At 39.2% G+C, this 17,550-nt stretch overlaps 1 protein-coding gene across 1 annotated transcript in view; it reads right to left on the bottom strand.

The window, feature by feature from the left end:
* Positions 1-4,013: 4,013 nt before the first annotated feature.
* Positions 4,014-17,550, bottom strand: part of efna5a (ephrin-A5a) — a 53,092-nt gene continuing 39,555 nt past the window's right edge. Inside the window, exons 2-5 of the mRNA XM_085926181.1 lie at positions 11,232-11,524; positions 6,662-6,727; positions 6,497-6,577; positions 4,014-5,646 (exon numbers count right to left, since the gene is read on the bottom strand). Of these exons, the coding sequence (XP_085782307.1) occupies positions 5,522-5,646; positions 6,497-6,577; positions 6,662-6,727; positions 11,232-11,524 (565 nt within the window). The 3' untranslated portion in view covers positions 4,014-5,521. The remainder of the gene's footprint in view (positions 5,647-6,496; positions 6,578-6,661; positions 6,728-11,231; positions 11,525-17,550) is intronic.

Below are 17,550 nucleotides of genomic sequence, written 5' to 3'. Positions count from 1 at the left end.
TGACACACATGGACGGTATATTGTTTTGGACCATGGGAGGTAGGCAGAGTACCAAAAGGGAACCTCATATTATTAGAGAGAGAACATGCAAACGTCTCCCAAAAAAAACAAAAAACATCTGTTATTTGAACCCAGATCCTTCTCACGGTGAGCGAGATGATCATCTACTATGCTGTTTGACAGGTCCTTTACATGTTTACTTATTCTCTATTTTACATGTCATTGCAGTTTGGCAGGGAACCTCGCAGCTGCTTTGTCAATCGACACTCAGACCAAACAATGGCAGACACACTTCCTGTTCCCTGTGACATTCTCCCGAGGTGGCAAGTTTCATCACTGCTGACTTAATGAAAGTGACGAGCCTCGGAGCACCCGCAGTAGAACGCTGCACAAAAAGGGACTGACAGAAAACAGCCTTTTGGTTTTACTATTTTTTTTTTTTTTTTGCTTTCAAAGAAAAAAAACTCCGAGTGAGGTGGTCAATCAATGCTGAGTTGCACACTTCCGATGTCATGATTTAATAATGGCTCCTTGGAGAACCACACAAAAAGATGAAAATGATGGGTTGTAAGGGATTACATGCCCAAGATAATCTGCATATGTTACAGTCTTTAGCAGAGCAGCACAGTGAGTGGCAAATCCTGAGCTCTGAACATGTTTCTGAGTTTAGCCTCTGTAATCGGGAGAGTTTAAACACACAAGCAGCCGAACGGGTTAAATACTAAGTAACACTGATTGAATGTTTCCTTTCTGACACTTTATTACATCAAAATCTGAGAATCACATCATCTCAAAATCCCTAAAGATGCAGTGATGCATCAGTGTCAATTTTTCTCATCCAGCTTCTTAAATCATTATGAGTCACCCATTCAGTACTTGTAGCACACCGAACGGGAAGTGTCAGTCTGATGTATGTATTTCTACAGACTAAATACGCAGATAACAAGAGACTGGTTATCAGTGGGAAGTCCAGGTCAAGACATTCCCACAAACTGCCATCAATCATCATGAAACATAGGTACAGGATGTGCCCAAAGTAATGATTGAGGGTGAAAGGCTTTAAATGATATTACTGCCACTTACAAATTGTAAAGATAAATAAACAACATGAAATTATGGTGATCGTTACAAAGCAAAAATTACATTTGAATGAAATAATAATAATTAGCATCAGGTAAATGTCATTGAAAGACTGACGTTTTGGTTTGATTTTGATTTTTAATTGACATACTTTTGCATTTTGGGATCATAAATAATTTATAATGCGTACCTAGAGTTTGTTGACACTACAAAATTTTAATAAATTACTGTAAGCGATTTGATGACAGTGATGGTTTTCACTTTATAGTAAGACTGTAATCTTCTCACAAAATAAAAGCAGTACAAGAGCAATTCATCCCTTTTGTCAAATTATTATTTCTGGACACTAAATAAGAAAGTAGTTTACCTGTAATGCAACGTGGCATACGGGTATCTGCTATTAATTTTCCGTCAACAACTCACTCACTGATTATATCAATAAATGCAGAAGAGCCCGTAATTTACATTTCACTGCACATTGGGTTCTCATTGCCTAAAAATGTGAGCCACACAAAACTCACACTAGACTTGTCAGAACATAAAACATTTTGAAAAGGTGCCAGCGTATAGGCATACACATGCTTTCTGTTCCACTATGAACCGCCTCCAAATTTCGATACGCCAAATTATATACTGTCAGGTTTGGTTGTATTCACCCTGTTTCGCAACAGCTGACAAGGTTTCTCATGACTGCCGTTGCAAATTTTTGGACGATTTAAAAATCTTGCCAGGCATCTACAGCAGTTATGGTCTGTTAAGTTTGCCCATCATGACCCTCTCCCCCCCACATGACATCGCGTTAGCCTACTACTATATTTATGATAGTATAAACACACATAGCATAACATGGGTACCTAATTCACAGTGCATTGTTTGCAATTTGATTTCAGTGGCAGGAATAGCATTTGTGCCTTACAAGAAGACACATGATCAAAAACAGACCTGACCTTGAAATGATGTGTAATTACATTCAAAGAAAGAACAGGCTGCTTCATATTGTTTTTCTTCTTTGTCTTGTCTGAGACATATCAGCGGGGGTTAGGGGGCGACACCATTTCCTTTGGTTGTGTTAGACGTTTTCATTGAGAGTAACCTTCCTATCATGTTGTCTAGGTATGTGAGGACAGATGGAAGAGCTGGGAGGGCTTTCTTTTTTTTATTTTATTTTAAAGATAAGATCTATAAAAACAATTTTAGCAATGACCTACATTTTAGCAATGATATTCTTAGTTTTCTTCCTCCTTGAGGAAAAAAAAGTTGAAAGGAGGTACTAGGAGATGTATCCTTCCATCCATCCATCCGTCCATCCATCCGTCCGTCCGTCCGTCCATCCATCCATCCATCCATCCATGACATGCAGGTGTTTGAAGTGTACTGTACTCGTAATGATTTATTTGAATTAAAAGTGCATAAGCCATGCAGTGTGGAGTTAAAAGGCATTTTGTGGTGAACCTCACAGAATCGCTCCACATTCATTCGACGTTTATTGAAGCTTATTTTTGTTTTTTCAATCTGCATATTACTTTCAGATTCGAAAGTAACAGCTGTTCCCCCACTTCTTCTGAACTCAGTCTGTGTGATCAGGAAAGACAAACAGGCTCCGACTGAGCCTCTATGTTATTTCTGTCACACATTTGCGTCACCATTAATGATACAAATCACACACCATACAATGACAAAGAAATATTTATTACACCTTTTTTTCCATGATTGTTTTCATTAGTTATAGCTGCTCCAACACGTGTATTTACAAATAAACGCCCTTTTCGTAGAAAAATCTAGCGAGAGACTGAGCAGGGAAACGGAAACATTAGAAAAGATCGGGAGGGGCTAAGAGGTAAACTCACAACAATGTTAAAACAAACATGGAGTTTGAGGAACTGGTTGTTGCAAAGTAACAAAAATCATTTCTCAAGCAATTGGCATTGGGGGCACAAATTCAGATGAAACAGACACCAAACCCTTTGGACCAACACTTCGAGTGACACCATTTGTTGAAAACATAGAAAACAACTGGAGATAGACATTAAACACATCTCCTGAAACATTGTCGCAAAAAGCTAGTGGCGATGATGAACAAAGGCGCACTGAAATATATTTCAATAAAACACCTGTATGAACTGGAGTGTGAAGTGGACTGTTTCAAAACAGACTCGATTTTGTAGCTGTTAAAAATCCATCCGGTACTCATGAAGGCCTTTTTCATGATTCATGAGTGTAAGATGACCACTGCATGTTCAGTTTGCTCAGCATTTTCACAAATTTACGTCCCAAGGGTGTATTGTATCCATTTTATATAAAATACATATAAAATGAAAGAGTTTTCTAATATCAAACATTATTTTCTTACTGATCACCCGTCAAGAGGGGTGTGAACAAAGAATCTAACATTGTATGTTACATCAGATTCAATGTTGGATACACAGTATCCAGAAAACTGATTGTTTTTGTCATGGTGACATGGCCGGAAGTGACAATTTTAAGATGACTTGAGTCAGATGTACAGTGGTTGGTGGTAGATGTCAGGGAGTAAAATGAAAGAAAAAAAATCCATTTTTTAATATCTGCACAGGTCTGCAAGGATGTGAAACAAACACTCCCAAGCACACACACAAAAACCTCCACAAAAGACAACAAAGCTATTCAAGTGTGATCATGCAATGCAAATGCAGTTGAGTTAGTGAATGCAATGTTACAAAACATCAAACTTGAACATGCATGTAACCTATGAATGTGTTTAGCACCCATGTTGAGCAGCATTCTAGGAGTAAATATGCACTCTAGAGAGAAAAGAATTCAATTCACATGAAAGTGGACCATCAGACTACAAAATAAAAAAAAAATCTTCTGACTTTTGTAATGTACTTACAAAAAAATTAAGATTTTTTTGGTATCTAAAAAAAAAGGACTTTGACATACAAAATTACTGCCACTTTTGTTTTTATATTATTTGCATTTACCTACAAAGTATTTGTCACTATTCTTAAAATGTACTGGACTGACACTTGACCTAACCAAAAACGGAAATAGCTAATAAAACCGTTTGCTTTCTAATCTGTAGAAAAATGATGTGGTTTACAATTTACCATGAAAGACCGCACAAAAGAAAAAAAAAGTAGAGCAGTAAGTGTTCCCACAAAGTCTGTAAATTTCAAAATTCTATGATAAAATGAATTATTTTGATCCAGAGGAAATAAAATATCAATTGATGTACTGTACTGCACCACAGTCTGCATCATGATCATTTATCCAAATCCGTGTTTAAAATGAAAAAGACAAAACTCACCGTTGCTGTCTATATACTTCACTTTAGGCATGGAAACATCCCTGAACTCTTTAGGACACGTGCCACTATATACAATAATTGTGTAATGACGGTGATTCACAAAAAGAATAATGTAAGAGGAAACCTACAATTGTGACATTCATTAATAACATATTTTGAACACAGCCATTTGTACACCCTGATAGCACATCAGATTATTTTTTTCCTTCTTTCCTGGACTTGATAAAACCAAAAACAGATTAAAACAGACAAACACAGACAGACATACGATAGTCAGTATTATTATCTTTTTTTTTTTTTTCTCTTCAAAATGAAACGTATTTTATGCTAATAAACCGCATGACTTATTGTTCTAGTGTGTTTTATTGGCTTTTTACCAGACCGGACATCACAATAAATAAAGCATGTTCCCAGGACAAAACAAACAAACAAAAAACAAACAAAAAACACAACAAAACATACCTTGTCACATGTCATTCCAATGTTTTACTTGTACATTGGTGTTGTCAGCTACACTTGATGTATGTGGTTTACTAAAAATAAAATGAAAAAAAAAAAAAAACACACCACTAAATTGCTTCGATTCAGACACGAATATGAGTGCTTCTTTAAATGTTGTCAATATACTTTCACCAAATGCTACTGCAGAGTCTCTCAACGAATCACCTGAGGAAGGTTACTACAATGTGGAAGGTTGCCCTCACCCCCCATGCAAGTAAAAAAATCTCCTTTCCTCCAACACATGCGTCCTTCCATCATCTTCTGACATGAGATGTCGTCATGTTACTTGACGGGGGTCTTTGAGTGATCCTGCAGCGCTTCCGAAAAAGATGTGAACACTAATGTTGTGAGTGTGTGTGTATTTATGTGTTTTTGCACAAATAAATGTTTAATATCTAGGAGATGAATATTGAGATTCTGCCTTTTTCCAGTCTTTCCTGCCAATGTCACTAGTCAATCACACTGGTTGGCAAAATGTAGTTTTTCATGGTCCCTTCCTCTTTCACTGACAGATATCGTCAGTGTTTATCTGGTTTCCTAAGAATTTTTTTCATGTAATAAAAAAGTGCTCAACAAAGGGGAGGGGTTGCAGGGTCGGGTAGCCTGTGCTCCAATCAGGACAGTCAATTCCTGGGAGTTTTCTCAGCACGACCGCTATAAAGACAAGATCGCTGCCAGGAGGATGATGGCAGAGCTAAGCAGGAGTACGGAATTGCAGCACCGGGCGGCAGAGTTCACGTCCCTTCGAGAAGGCTCCGGTGACTCGTGACTGATGTCATCTGAAGGGAAAAAGATGAGATTATTGCATTATTATTGAGCTGGCAAATTATCAAATACGCCGGGAGGAAAGTGCATGATTCGTATACTAAACACATGTGTGAGTGTATCTTTATATTACAAATAGTAATGAGAGCATGTAGAGGTCACGCATGCACTCCAAGTCAACATAATCTCTACGGGCTCAATAAAATAATAATTTGGATGGTCTGTGGTCTTGAAGGGGATTTCTAAACCACTAAATACTACACTGAGAAGACAGCAATTACGTCAGAAAGTTTATTTTAGAGTTACAGATTCAGAGGTTAGCTCATTTTCGTAATTTGAAGTAAAAATGATGAAAGTTTTTGGGGTTGGGAGGCCATTAAATGGCATGAGAGTTATTGTTTTCCTTAATTTCCAAGAAATGACTAAAACGTACACAATCAGGTAAGCTTTAAATTAAGTATTATTTCTTCTATTTCTGTGTGTGTGTGTGTGTGTGTGTGTGTGTGTGTGTGTGTGTGTGTGCAGCTTGTTTTAATAAAATTTACAGTAGAATTATATTGGGTATTTTAAAATTTGTTAACATTTCAAACAGGGTGGATAACAAATCTAATTCCAGAATTCTCAAGAGAAGACAAAATTCCCCTGAACCAAAACCCCCAACCCTGTCTCCCGACACACACACACACACACACACACACACACACACACACACACACACACACACACACACACACGCACGCACACACGCACGCACGCACGCACGCACGCACACACACACACATGCACACACACACACACACACACACACACACACACACACACACACACACACACACACACACACGCAGACAAAACCCCACCGACCTCTTGGTTCTAGACTGTTGTGACTGTTTTCGTCAAAGTCGACCCCTTCCTGTACGCTCCCAGAGTTTCGCACACAATTGTCTTGAAACAAAGAGGAGAGAAGAAGACGTGTGATTACTGAAGTCGGACGTCACACATCTACAGTTCCAACAATACGCAACTTACTTTGTGGCCTAACAAAGACTTTGAGTCGAAGGCAGCTCCTTCTTCCTTTGGCGTCAGTGAGGGAAGCTGTGGAAAGAAAAATCCAGCAACTATTCAATATAAGTAACGTAATGTTTTTCTTAGTTTTTCTCTATTCTGATCTATTCCAAAGAAACTAGATTTTACAAGAAATTTGCAGCACATAGTCGAAGCAGTCCATTTTTGTCTGTAACTAAATACAAGACACGTAGCTAGCATCAATATTAGAAACATAAATTCCACAGTATTTGACTATGAACTACAAACAAATAAATAAATAGTCACAATTTGTGAGTATGAACGAACAAGCTGACAAGAACAATGTTTTTTCACAAGAAAAATTCTACTTTATCTCTCCTTCTGTACTTCCTTCTCTCATCCTGATATAACAGACTCCGCATACGCTTCCATAAAACAACTTAATATCATCCTCGTAATTCTATTTCTCATTTCGGTTATGCTCACCTTCATGTGTTTCCAGACACTTTTGAGTTTCTTCGTTAATTTAGTCATTCACACACTACTGAAGCACTGGCCTGCCTTCCACTTGTACCTTTGCTATAGTATGGAATATTCTGATGTCTCCTCTGGCACTATCTTCATCTGCCAATCTCCCAATCTCGCTATCTGTCTTCACACGAGCATAGAAAGACTGACCTCAGTCATTTCCCGGTGCCTCAATTTGTTTCGATGTTTACATGACAAAGAGCTCAGAAAGCGTTTTCCTTTTGCGTTTTTTGTTTTGATGACGACTGTCAAAATGTTACCAATGCACATGAAATTGCAAAAATTTCTGATGTAATGACACATTTTATTTGTTTCAAATGTCTTGTCCTGTCTGTCCTTGACTGAAAGTGAATATATAACCTCAGTGTGACACATTCAGACCCAGTGTTTCCACTCTTACCCGTGACTGAGGCTTTTCTTTCAAAAAGTGCAATATCAGATGGTGTGGAGATAAAAAGTCATCGTAAACCCTGGCATGAGTGGAATATTGGATGTCAAGTAGCAGAGGGACAATATAAACGTGTCTGTCCATGTCAACGACTATCCAATAACTTACAAGTCTCTCTTTGTTTCTGAAGAGTGTGGCCATGATCTAGCAGTTTATTCTTATTTATTTCATTTGACTGGTACTAATTCAAAATTTCTTGAAATTATACAAAAAAAAAAATCTTGCTTCACATGACTTAAGGTCAAGGCAGACCTGAATCTTTTAGCGAAATCATCCAACTACTGATACAGAAAATATTAGTAAGCAATCAATCTATGCATACATTTCCAAATGTCATGGAGGACAGCCACACACACACAAAAAAAAAGAAGCTTCATTGTAGTTGTGTTTGTTCTGCAAACAGTGACAACGACACATCAACAATAGCTGAGGCTACTGTCATGTTTTTGAATGCTAAAAAGGCCAAACCACTTTAGAAATACGAGAGAATAAACCTCAGCAGAAAGAGTCGGGAAACACAAAGCTGCTCATTTCTTTTCAACAACTGACCGCGAGTGCAATTATGCACCATGGGGTGTCATATGACGGAGACCTTAACATGCAGAATGTGTTGTTCATGACCACATTTACATTTGGCATGTAAAAAATTGGCAGATATTTTACTGTGCTCTTATCAAGAATTGCCCCTTATATTTATTCAGGTTTTTTTTTTGTGACTCACATTTCCTTCTAGTGTCCTGTGTTCAGTAACTACCCGCCTCTTTCACAGCAAATGCAAACATCCCTTCAGACTCCAACACACCACTGAGGTCACAGTCTGCCTTTTTTTCCAAATCCTCGAGCAACACGGCTGAGCTTCGCTACCACTTACTGAAAGCTCTACCTACAATTATACCTCCACTCAAACCAGTAAGAAAAAAAAACACATTAAAGAATATTCTAGGGCTGTCACATGAATGGTGCTACCATTAACACTAATTTAGCATGAGAAACCTGAAGACAGTAAGGTCCAAAAAAAGGGAACAACAATAATCAACAAAGGAAAAGTGAATCACACTGACTCACGGACTCAACTTTTAAAAACTGTATACAGTCACCTGTTTTTACCAACTCTACTCATCAGGGCAAATCGCCATATACATACAGTTATGCAAAATGTAAACATCAATGCTATTATCATATTTAAAAACAGCACAGACGACACAATATAAACATTTACAATGTGGCATCAAACAAAAAAAAAATTCTCTAAATTATTTTGTCTATTTAAATTCAGAAGACTAAAACGTTCACTATGATTTCAGGTTTGGTGCCAACAGAGAATAGCAGGTCTCTTTGTAAAGGGAATTAGCCAGACCACGATAGAAATACTCGAGGGATCAGATGTGTAAGGATTGGTTTATGTCGGGGCCTTTTGTGCTTGTTTCTCTGCGAGAAGTTAAAGGGAAAGCTGCTTGTGCTATTCAAGCTCACGTCATTATCGATGTAGATCTGTGCTGAGTGTACACAAGCGCTGAGCCCGGCCGTTTGAAGAATTGGAGGCTTTACGGGGAGTCAGTCATCTCTCTCACATGGGGCGAGCCAGACTCTCAACTGTCTCCTCTGAAAATTGGATTTCTATCCCCCGAGATTAGGATCAGGCTTCCCGTGCTCAACTACAGCTCTATAAGAAAAACATGCCGCCCTCTAAGGCCTTGAGAAGCCAGGAGCAATGACTTCATAGTCATCTTGGTAACCTTTGGCCTTGCTAGACCAGCCGGCAATTCTGCTCGGCCTTTATGCCTGTCTGCCAGACGGCCAGTAGCCAACAGCAGGTGTCATCTATTTGACGTGACCCCGCCTCCACTTCCCTCCTGCCTGGGGCCAGTGACAATCACCGTGGAGGAGGATAAAGGAGTATCTGTCTCACCGAGGCAGGCAGACATCACCCCCACCCCCACCTCACTTTGTCACTTACAGAATTCCAACCCAAAGTTGACGTGCAATGCTTCAGTGAGTGATCAGCTATTGTTATGTTTTGTTCCAGTAAGACACCGTCTGCAGTGGGACCAATAGCAGCAGCTGCTAAAACATAGTTAACAGCGTATACAGTTAGCATGAGCATAGCATAATACAAACATGCAGCCTATCTGATTCTGCATCAGTGAGATATTCAACAGCTGTAGCACATTATTTTCTTGCCCATTATGAAAATCATATCTGATAGGCCTCCTGTCAACAGCAACGGTCTAAGCAAAGGCTCCTGGGTGTTTTCATTTTTCATCTGTATATGCTTTCCAAAACAAATGTAGAATAAAAAATTAAAAGGAAAATAACAGACGCAGCGGAACGCTACCACACCATTACAGAACCGTCTGCCTGCTCTCGGAGATGGAGGAAGCATGCAAACGACCAAGTGAAATTATAAAAAAAAAAAAATAAAACAACATTACTAAAATATTCGTCCATCTAAAGTAAAAAATCTTTTGAGTCACGATTGAAAAATGTAATCGCATTTATACAAGTACGCTCAGGTTCAATGGCCAATAAAAACATCAGGGTCAATACTGAGAGCCAATAAAAACATCACAGTACCAAAATATGAAGGCTTAAATTTTAGACTGACAATTTTTAACAGATTTGTGAGAAACAAAATATTTTAGACTTGAGTATTCTCTGTACATTTCAGGTCTCGCTCCAATTAATTGTTGAATGTCTCTCGGGGATTGCCAAACAAGTTCTTATTGGTTCCTTCTACTTGTCTTTGACTTGAAGTGTTTTTGAAATACCTCAAATCTACCATCAGGAGCCACTGTATCTAGTCTCGTCCCTCTGTTCTGGCCCTGCAGGGCAGTGACATCACTTAGGAAAACATACGTTTCCAGCTGCTTGTTTTCCTGAGTTTTCTCACAAGGAGAAAAAAGAAAAAAAGCTGAGCTTCAGCCAGTAAGCAACAAAAGACACTTCAGTGTAAAATAATTTTTCTGCTTGTGACTTGTGTCTGACTCTAGTGAACCAGAACAAAACAGTTACAGTGGGATTTATTTACTTGTTGTTTTTGCAGTATTGCTCTTAAAATCTTTTTCATATTTCTAAAAGGTTAACATATTCCAATTGCATCCAAATGCGTAGTGGAAAGTCAAACACCAATGTTGTCTGACTAACAATCAAAGCATTTTTGGGGTAAAGTAGTAAATTATAGTATTAGTATATATGTAAAGTATTGTGTCTGATGTTGCCTCAGTTGTGTAAGTGTCACAATTGGCCGTACTTTGCTTTTATGACACAAACAGAAAGACGGACCTCATTTACGATGATTAAAAAAAAAAAAAATTTTTTGTTTTGTTTTGGCAAGTTTTGTAGTCAACACAACAGATTTTTCCAGTATTTTTTAATATTATTATGAATATTTTGTTTTATTTTATATGGCTATTAAGAATCAGATGTCAAACATTGAAATGGCTTTAGATGTTCCACAATATTGTTGAAACCTGCACAACATAACTCGTAGTGTTAACTCAACATTGTAAGACAGACTTAATGAAATAAACTCATTCTTTTGGGTGATCTGTGAATGATACCAATGAGTATCCTACAATAATCGCCATCCATACTCACAGATGTAGTAGTACTCTCTGCCAGGACGGAACTCAAAGCCTAATGAGAAGGGTGTAAAGAGCTGGAACTTTTCTGAAAACTTGAGCGGTCCGTTTGAAGACAAAGGTCTGTTGCACTCCCATCGCTTGAAGCCCTTGGCGGTGTGGTCACATGAGCTGTAGCCATCATAGTTCACCATGTAAAGCACATAACGCTCAGCCCGCTCATCCGACACCGTGCTGATGTAATGCGGACAGTAGACGTCAAGGTAGTCATTTATGCAGACGTCAATGTGGTAATCCCCCCGGTAAAACCTGAAAAACAGACAGAATAAAAGCAAAATATTAGAAGATCCGGAAGAGACGGTACTCAACAATAAATAAGAGGAGCTATCTATCTATCTATCTATCTATCTATCTATCTATCTATCTATCTATCTATCTATCTATCTATCTATCTATCTATCTATCTATCTATCTATCTGTCTGTCTGTCTGTCTGTCTGTCTGTCTGTCTGTCTGTCTGTCTGTCTGTCTGTCTGTCTGTCTGTCTGTCTGTCTGTCTGTCTGTCTGTCTGTCTGTCTGTCTGTCTGTCTATCTATCTATCTATCTATCTATCTATCTATCTATCTATCTATCTATCTATCTATCTATCCATCCATCTATCCATCTATCCATCTATCCATCTATCCATCCATCCATCCATCCGTCGATTTATTTGTTTATTGTGGGTTAATCCAAAGAAATTTAAGCAAGGGTTTCCATTAAACAATAACAATATGATAGTGTAAAGTTGCACACGCTAATACTAACATCCTGATACGTGACATACTGGGAGATCTCTCTATATATTTTTCAATTCATGCTTTTTGACTCATTCACTATAGACATCAGAGAGTCAGTTTAACAGAGATGACAGGAAATGAGATAAGATCATAACTCATTGAGCCCAGCCCGAATGTTGATTTTTCATGTGTTCGTTTAAGAGAGCAAACAGTCACAAAGATGTTGGCCAGACATACACCAACAGTTTTAACGGTCGCAAAAAGCTTGTTAAAATGTAACAAGAAAATCTGTGACCGTTAAAACTGTAGGTACATTTCTTTGTGATCGTTGCCGACTTTGAATGCACCCGTAAGATAAAACAACTTTCACACTACGCAGCGAGATATGGGCTTCTGTACAATCAATTTCGACCACAGAGTCTATCTATCAGAGTTTTATTATGTACAAAATTACCATTCTGTGACCAGCTCATAAACATATTATCATGAACAAATGGCACCACCTGTCAAGAGGATATTATTTCAAAAGGTTTGCTTGTAGTATAGGTACATGTTTCTGTCCAGGGTACAATTATGCTGTGTTGGCAAGGTCTCTATATGTCAGACTCTCTCTCAGAAGACTCCACTGAATCACTCCAGCACCCTGGCAAAAATCCTCCTGTGAAACCACTTCATCAGTCGAAAGCCATGTATCAGTGTCAGCGCTAAGCAGTGATGACTTGTGCTGGTGTAGAACTTAAGGCCCCGTACAGGGTTAATTGTCTGGTTAGCATTCGACTTAAGAGGATCCCTTTCTGGACTGTGATTTTCACTCGCAAATAAGAAAGCTTGAAGACAGCTTTTGCAGGAGTTTTGGAAAATAAGGCATGTGTTAAAGCTTAACTATGGCCCCCAATTTTGCCTACTGTAAATTGTGTGGAAAAGAGATTGGGAGTTAAAGCTCAGTAGGAATAAGACAGGTATTCATTCGAGACGAGAATGATTGGAAACATATATTCCCGAAGGCGCCATATAAGGTTGCATATCTGAGGCTTTTAGCGGACGGCGATTAAGGCCATAGCGGCTGGTTGTGTCACTATAGCTGCTAATGGGCCTTGGATCAGTATCACTGACATACTACAGATGTCTTGAATACTGCTCTTGTTCGCTGACAAAGAAGTCATGAAGAGGGGGAACAAGCCGGCGACTGTGTCCGAGCTTCTATTGGGGGTGGCCGATGGGGTTGCCAAACAACACAACAGGTTTGTTTTGTTTGGTAAGACCAGAACGAGCTGGCTCCAGTTCAGAAGTACCAGACAAGACCTGCTCCATGTGGAGAAGTTGTAGCTGAACCGTAGCCAGGTGTGACTGGAAAAGAAAAAGGTTTGATATACAGCTGTTGCAGCTGACATGTTGGGGTTACATGAGACGCGAGTAGCATGATGGGAGGTGTTCGGGGTATCAAGTTGTTGCTACACAGATTGTACATGTGCTGGAGGATTAGTGGCCACAGATGAGTGCACGTGTGGCGTTATTATCCACAAAGTATATTCTAATCTTTTTCTCAGATTATAGTCTTTTCAAATATAAAACCAAAGACAGAGAAAAATATGGCACTATCTCCAAGATTTTGGTTCTAGGCAAACACGTGTCCTCCCATGGACTTAATTTCAGTACAGCTTGCTGATATTATGACTAGCGGGGGTCAAGCGGCGCCACGGTATCATGACCTTAGCCAGAAGCAATAGATGGTCTTGCTTTGTCCTTCTGTCTTTGCTGAACCCCATGTGTCAGCTTTAACTTTCCTAGTGTCAGCAGCTGTCTATCAAACCTGACTCAAACCAAAGAACAATATCGATTGATACAGATTTTTGAAAATGATCAACCTCTTAGTGCTTAAAACCAGATTGTGTCTGGAATGAGGAGAGTATTTATTCACGGTTTCAACAAGCCCCGCAAAGGAGTCTCAAGCGAACAATTCCGACTTCCCCTGAATACAAATGCAGTTATCACCGCCAAATGAGAAGTCAAACCTGGAAATAGGTTGTCTAAAATTTTAGGATTCGGCTCCTTTATCATGAATACTTTTGAAACAAAAACACAAATAATAATGAACAATAAATTGAATTAGGGGCGGCTCGGTGGAGCAGTGGGTAGCACGTCCGCCTCACAGTTAGGAGGGTGTGGGTTCGATTCCTCCTCCGGGCCTCCCTGTGTGGAGTTTGCATGTTCTCCCCGTGTCCGCGTGGGTTTTCTCCGGTTTCCTCCCACATCCCAAAAACATGCTTGATAGGCCGATTGAGCACTCCAAATTGTCCCTATGTGTGAGTGCAAATGGTTGTTCGTCTCTGTGTGCCCTGCGATTGGTTGGCAACCAGTTCAGGGTGTCCCCCGCTTACTGCCCGATGACGGCTGGGATAGGCTCCAGCATGCCCGCGACCCCTGTGGGGACTAAGCGGTTCAGAAAATGGATGGAAATTGAATTAGACTTTTACAGCAGGGCAGAAAGCTTTGACAATTGTCTCACGAGACAGAAAAAGATATGACAAAGAGGTGAGAGAATTCAGATTTCATGAATTTTCATTTTACTATACTAGATTCTAAATGTTTAATAATCCTTTCTCTTCTTCAAATAAAATTGTACTTACTAGCCTTAATAAAAGCTTTGTCGGGATATGAAGCATAAAAAATATTTAGAACCATTTTTACTATAGGTGGGTAATATTAAAATAGAAACCATGGAAAATTGAGCTCAAGAAGGTGGCCCAGATGTTGTCCAGATGAACATATAAATTTGCTTTTCAGCAACTGAAATAAAATACTTCAAATCTACAAAAGAGCAGCCTGAATCAAGATGTATTGAAATGGGCAACATTTCGAGCTTTTACTGTCCTTTGGTTTCGATTAAGAAAGAAGCTGATCGGAGTTTTCCCTCTGTTGATGTCTGCTTTGATGTTGACTATCTTTTCTCTAAGCACATCCGGCATCCCCCACTGTGCCTTCACGAGACGGTTTTTCTCCCAGGTCATCAAATACAGATGTAAAAGTGAACCGCTGGCATTGATATAACATACACCATCATTTCAATTAACTCAAAAGAAAACACACTGAGGACAATGCGCGAATGGGATTAAATTGTTTGGTTTTTGTCAACGTAGTGACATATTCAGCATTCCACAGTTTTTTTTACCAGATTTCATTTATTTTAGGGGGAGCGTCAGCTTTTTGTTTTCTTTTTGGCAGGTTTAAAGCAAAGAATCAAACAATCAAACATTTAAAAACGACACCACAGCACTAAGGCTCATAATAGGCCTAGCGAGCAATAATCCTGAATCCATTTGTCGTGGGGATGAATGATTCTGGATTGGTTGAATGACTCAGCTAGTAGAAGGGATTCATCAATGAGTCTGTAACTGGAGCTCTTAGCAAGACTACAGACTATAACTACAGATAATCCCCCTTTTCAGTCACCCCCCCTCCCCCAACCTTGTTTGCTTTCTTTATCTCCATCTGTTGTGTTGGCCTGGCACCTTTAAGGTACGGCAGAGCCAGTATGGAGAGAAACAACCATGCGGCGTTTGCTTTGTGTGCATTTGGAGAAAGAGATAGGAAGTGATAAAAAAAAGAGAGAGACGCAAAAAGACTGCAGAGGGAGTGATGAAAAGAATTTATGAGAGAAAAGAAAGTTATGGAGCAGGTAACCAATAAAAAGAAATGGAGGGAAGCATACAAAGGAAAATATTTCCCCGTTATTTATTATGCATTAAATGTGCTTTTAGATGCACTGATTTGATCCAGCGGTGGAAAAAGGAATTGGTGATGGTGTGATGGAGAGGAACTATAACTCTTCTGTTCCTTGCTTTGTGACTTCAGTTAAAAGAGCAGCTTTCCATCAGTATTGTAAAACATAAAGAGATACTTTTGGCCATCCTATCAGTAAAAAGGTGTCTTAATATACATTGATCCTGCAAAATCTTACGTCATTACATTCTACTTGCTCCCTGGTTTTCCCACTAGGGGGTACTCTGCAAATAGGGGAGGAAGCCAAAGGTTCTGACATGAAGTCACTAAACGAGGTCAGGCAATCTGCCCACAGGGTTGGGAGTCTCCATCAACCTCTCTCTCTCTCTATACATGTCCCATCATTCGTAGCATTGCCGCAAGGAAGTTAAAGTCATTATTACTGAGTTAGCTAATTACATACACACATCTGTTTGTGGGCTTTTGCTCATGTGCACGCACACACACGCAGTTATTAAACACATAATGTCCCTGTCAAGGGGCTCAGTCCGTTGGGGAGTTGACAGCAGTAAGATGGGAAAATGGTTGTAAAGTATAGACAGTCCTGTGCTTTTTTTCCCTCCATCCTCTCTCTCTCTCTCTCTCTCTCTCTCTCTCTCTCTCTCTCTCTCTCTCTCTCTCTCTCTCTCTCTCTCTCTCACTGCTGGGAACAAAGCCAAGGGGAGATGAATAATTGGTCTCAGATTGAAAACACATTGCTGCATGCGGGAAGGCACCTAAGATACCTAAAAAAATACAACATAGGCCGGAGAGCGAGCGAGAGGAAATGCCGACGGGGAGACTGTACAAGTGCTGTCTGTTTATGGAGGCTGGTGGTCCTCACTGTGCAAATGGCTAGTCTTTGAATTCAGCTGGAGCCACAGTGTGTTATGTGCCTTGTAAAGCTTTGTGTACAGTTCTCTATCCGTATGCATCATTCAATTAATTGTCTGTCAAATCATTTGTCAATCATAGATTACATACCCTAAGTGCTATATCTACGTGCTAATAGCAAACAATGCTAAATTAAGGTACATGAAAGGGCAAAAAATACTAGTGATAATAATAAGAATAATAATACTCATTTTTCATTTTCTTGTGACTAATAAAGCTCTTGAAAATAGAAATGTTTCAAAATTCACATTAAATTGTACCACTCAACACCAAATTTTTACTTTTTTCTATACTTTCTTCACTTATTTTCAAATATTAGGTTTTAGAGGTATTAGATTACATTATGATTATTATTATTATGATTATTATTATTATTATGAGTGTGAAAAAGTTTAATTGCAGCATCTCAATTAAAACAATTACCTTTCCAATTACCAGTGTTATACCAGGGAGTAGTTCCCCACTGCAATAATGAATGAATTCTCTTAAGCTTAAAGATGAATAAATGACAACTTTCCTATTAAATGTCTATTCAGTGTTAATTACTGACCTCATTATAGGTCAGTCAACACACACACACACACACACACACACACACACACACACACACACACACACACACACACACACACACACACACAGACAGACACAATACCCCCGCCCCACACACACAAACACACATTGATATACGCACAACAGGAGACTGTCATTCTGCTGTTGTAAAACCGCAAGGGTCCAGAAGCTGACATGATAAATCCCCATCAGTATCAACAATACTTGCCATGGTTGCCATGACACCAGGATACAAAGTTCTGATCAAAGGAGGCTTCCGCTTTTGGCCAACACATAGTATTCATACCTGAACGTCTGCAAGCACACATGAGCACGGACATACAAGAACCT

The sequence above is a fragment of the Syngnathus leptorhynchus genome, chromosome 12 (assembly GCF_054491065.1).
Source record: "Syngnathus leptorhynchus isolate UIUO chromosome 12, UIUO_Slep, whole genome shotgun sequence".
In the NCBI taxonomy this organism is placed as follows: Eukaryota; Metazoa; Chordata; class Actinopteri; order Syngnathiformes; family Syngnathidae; genus Syngnathus; species Syngnathus leptorhynchus.
Note: the sequence above shows the minus strand (reverse complement) of the source record. Positions and strands in the feature narration are given on the sequence as shown.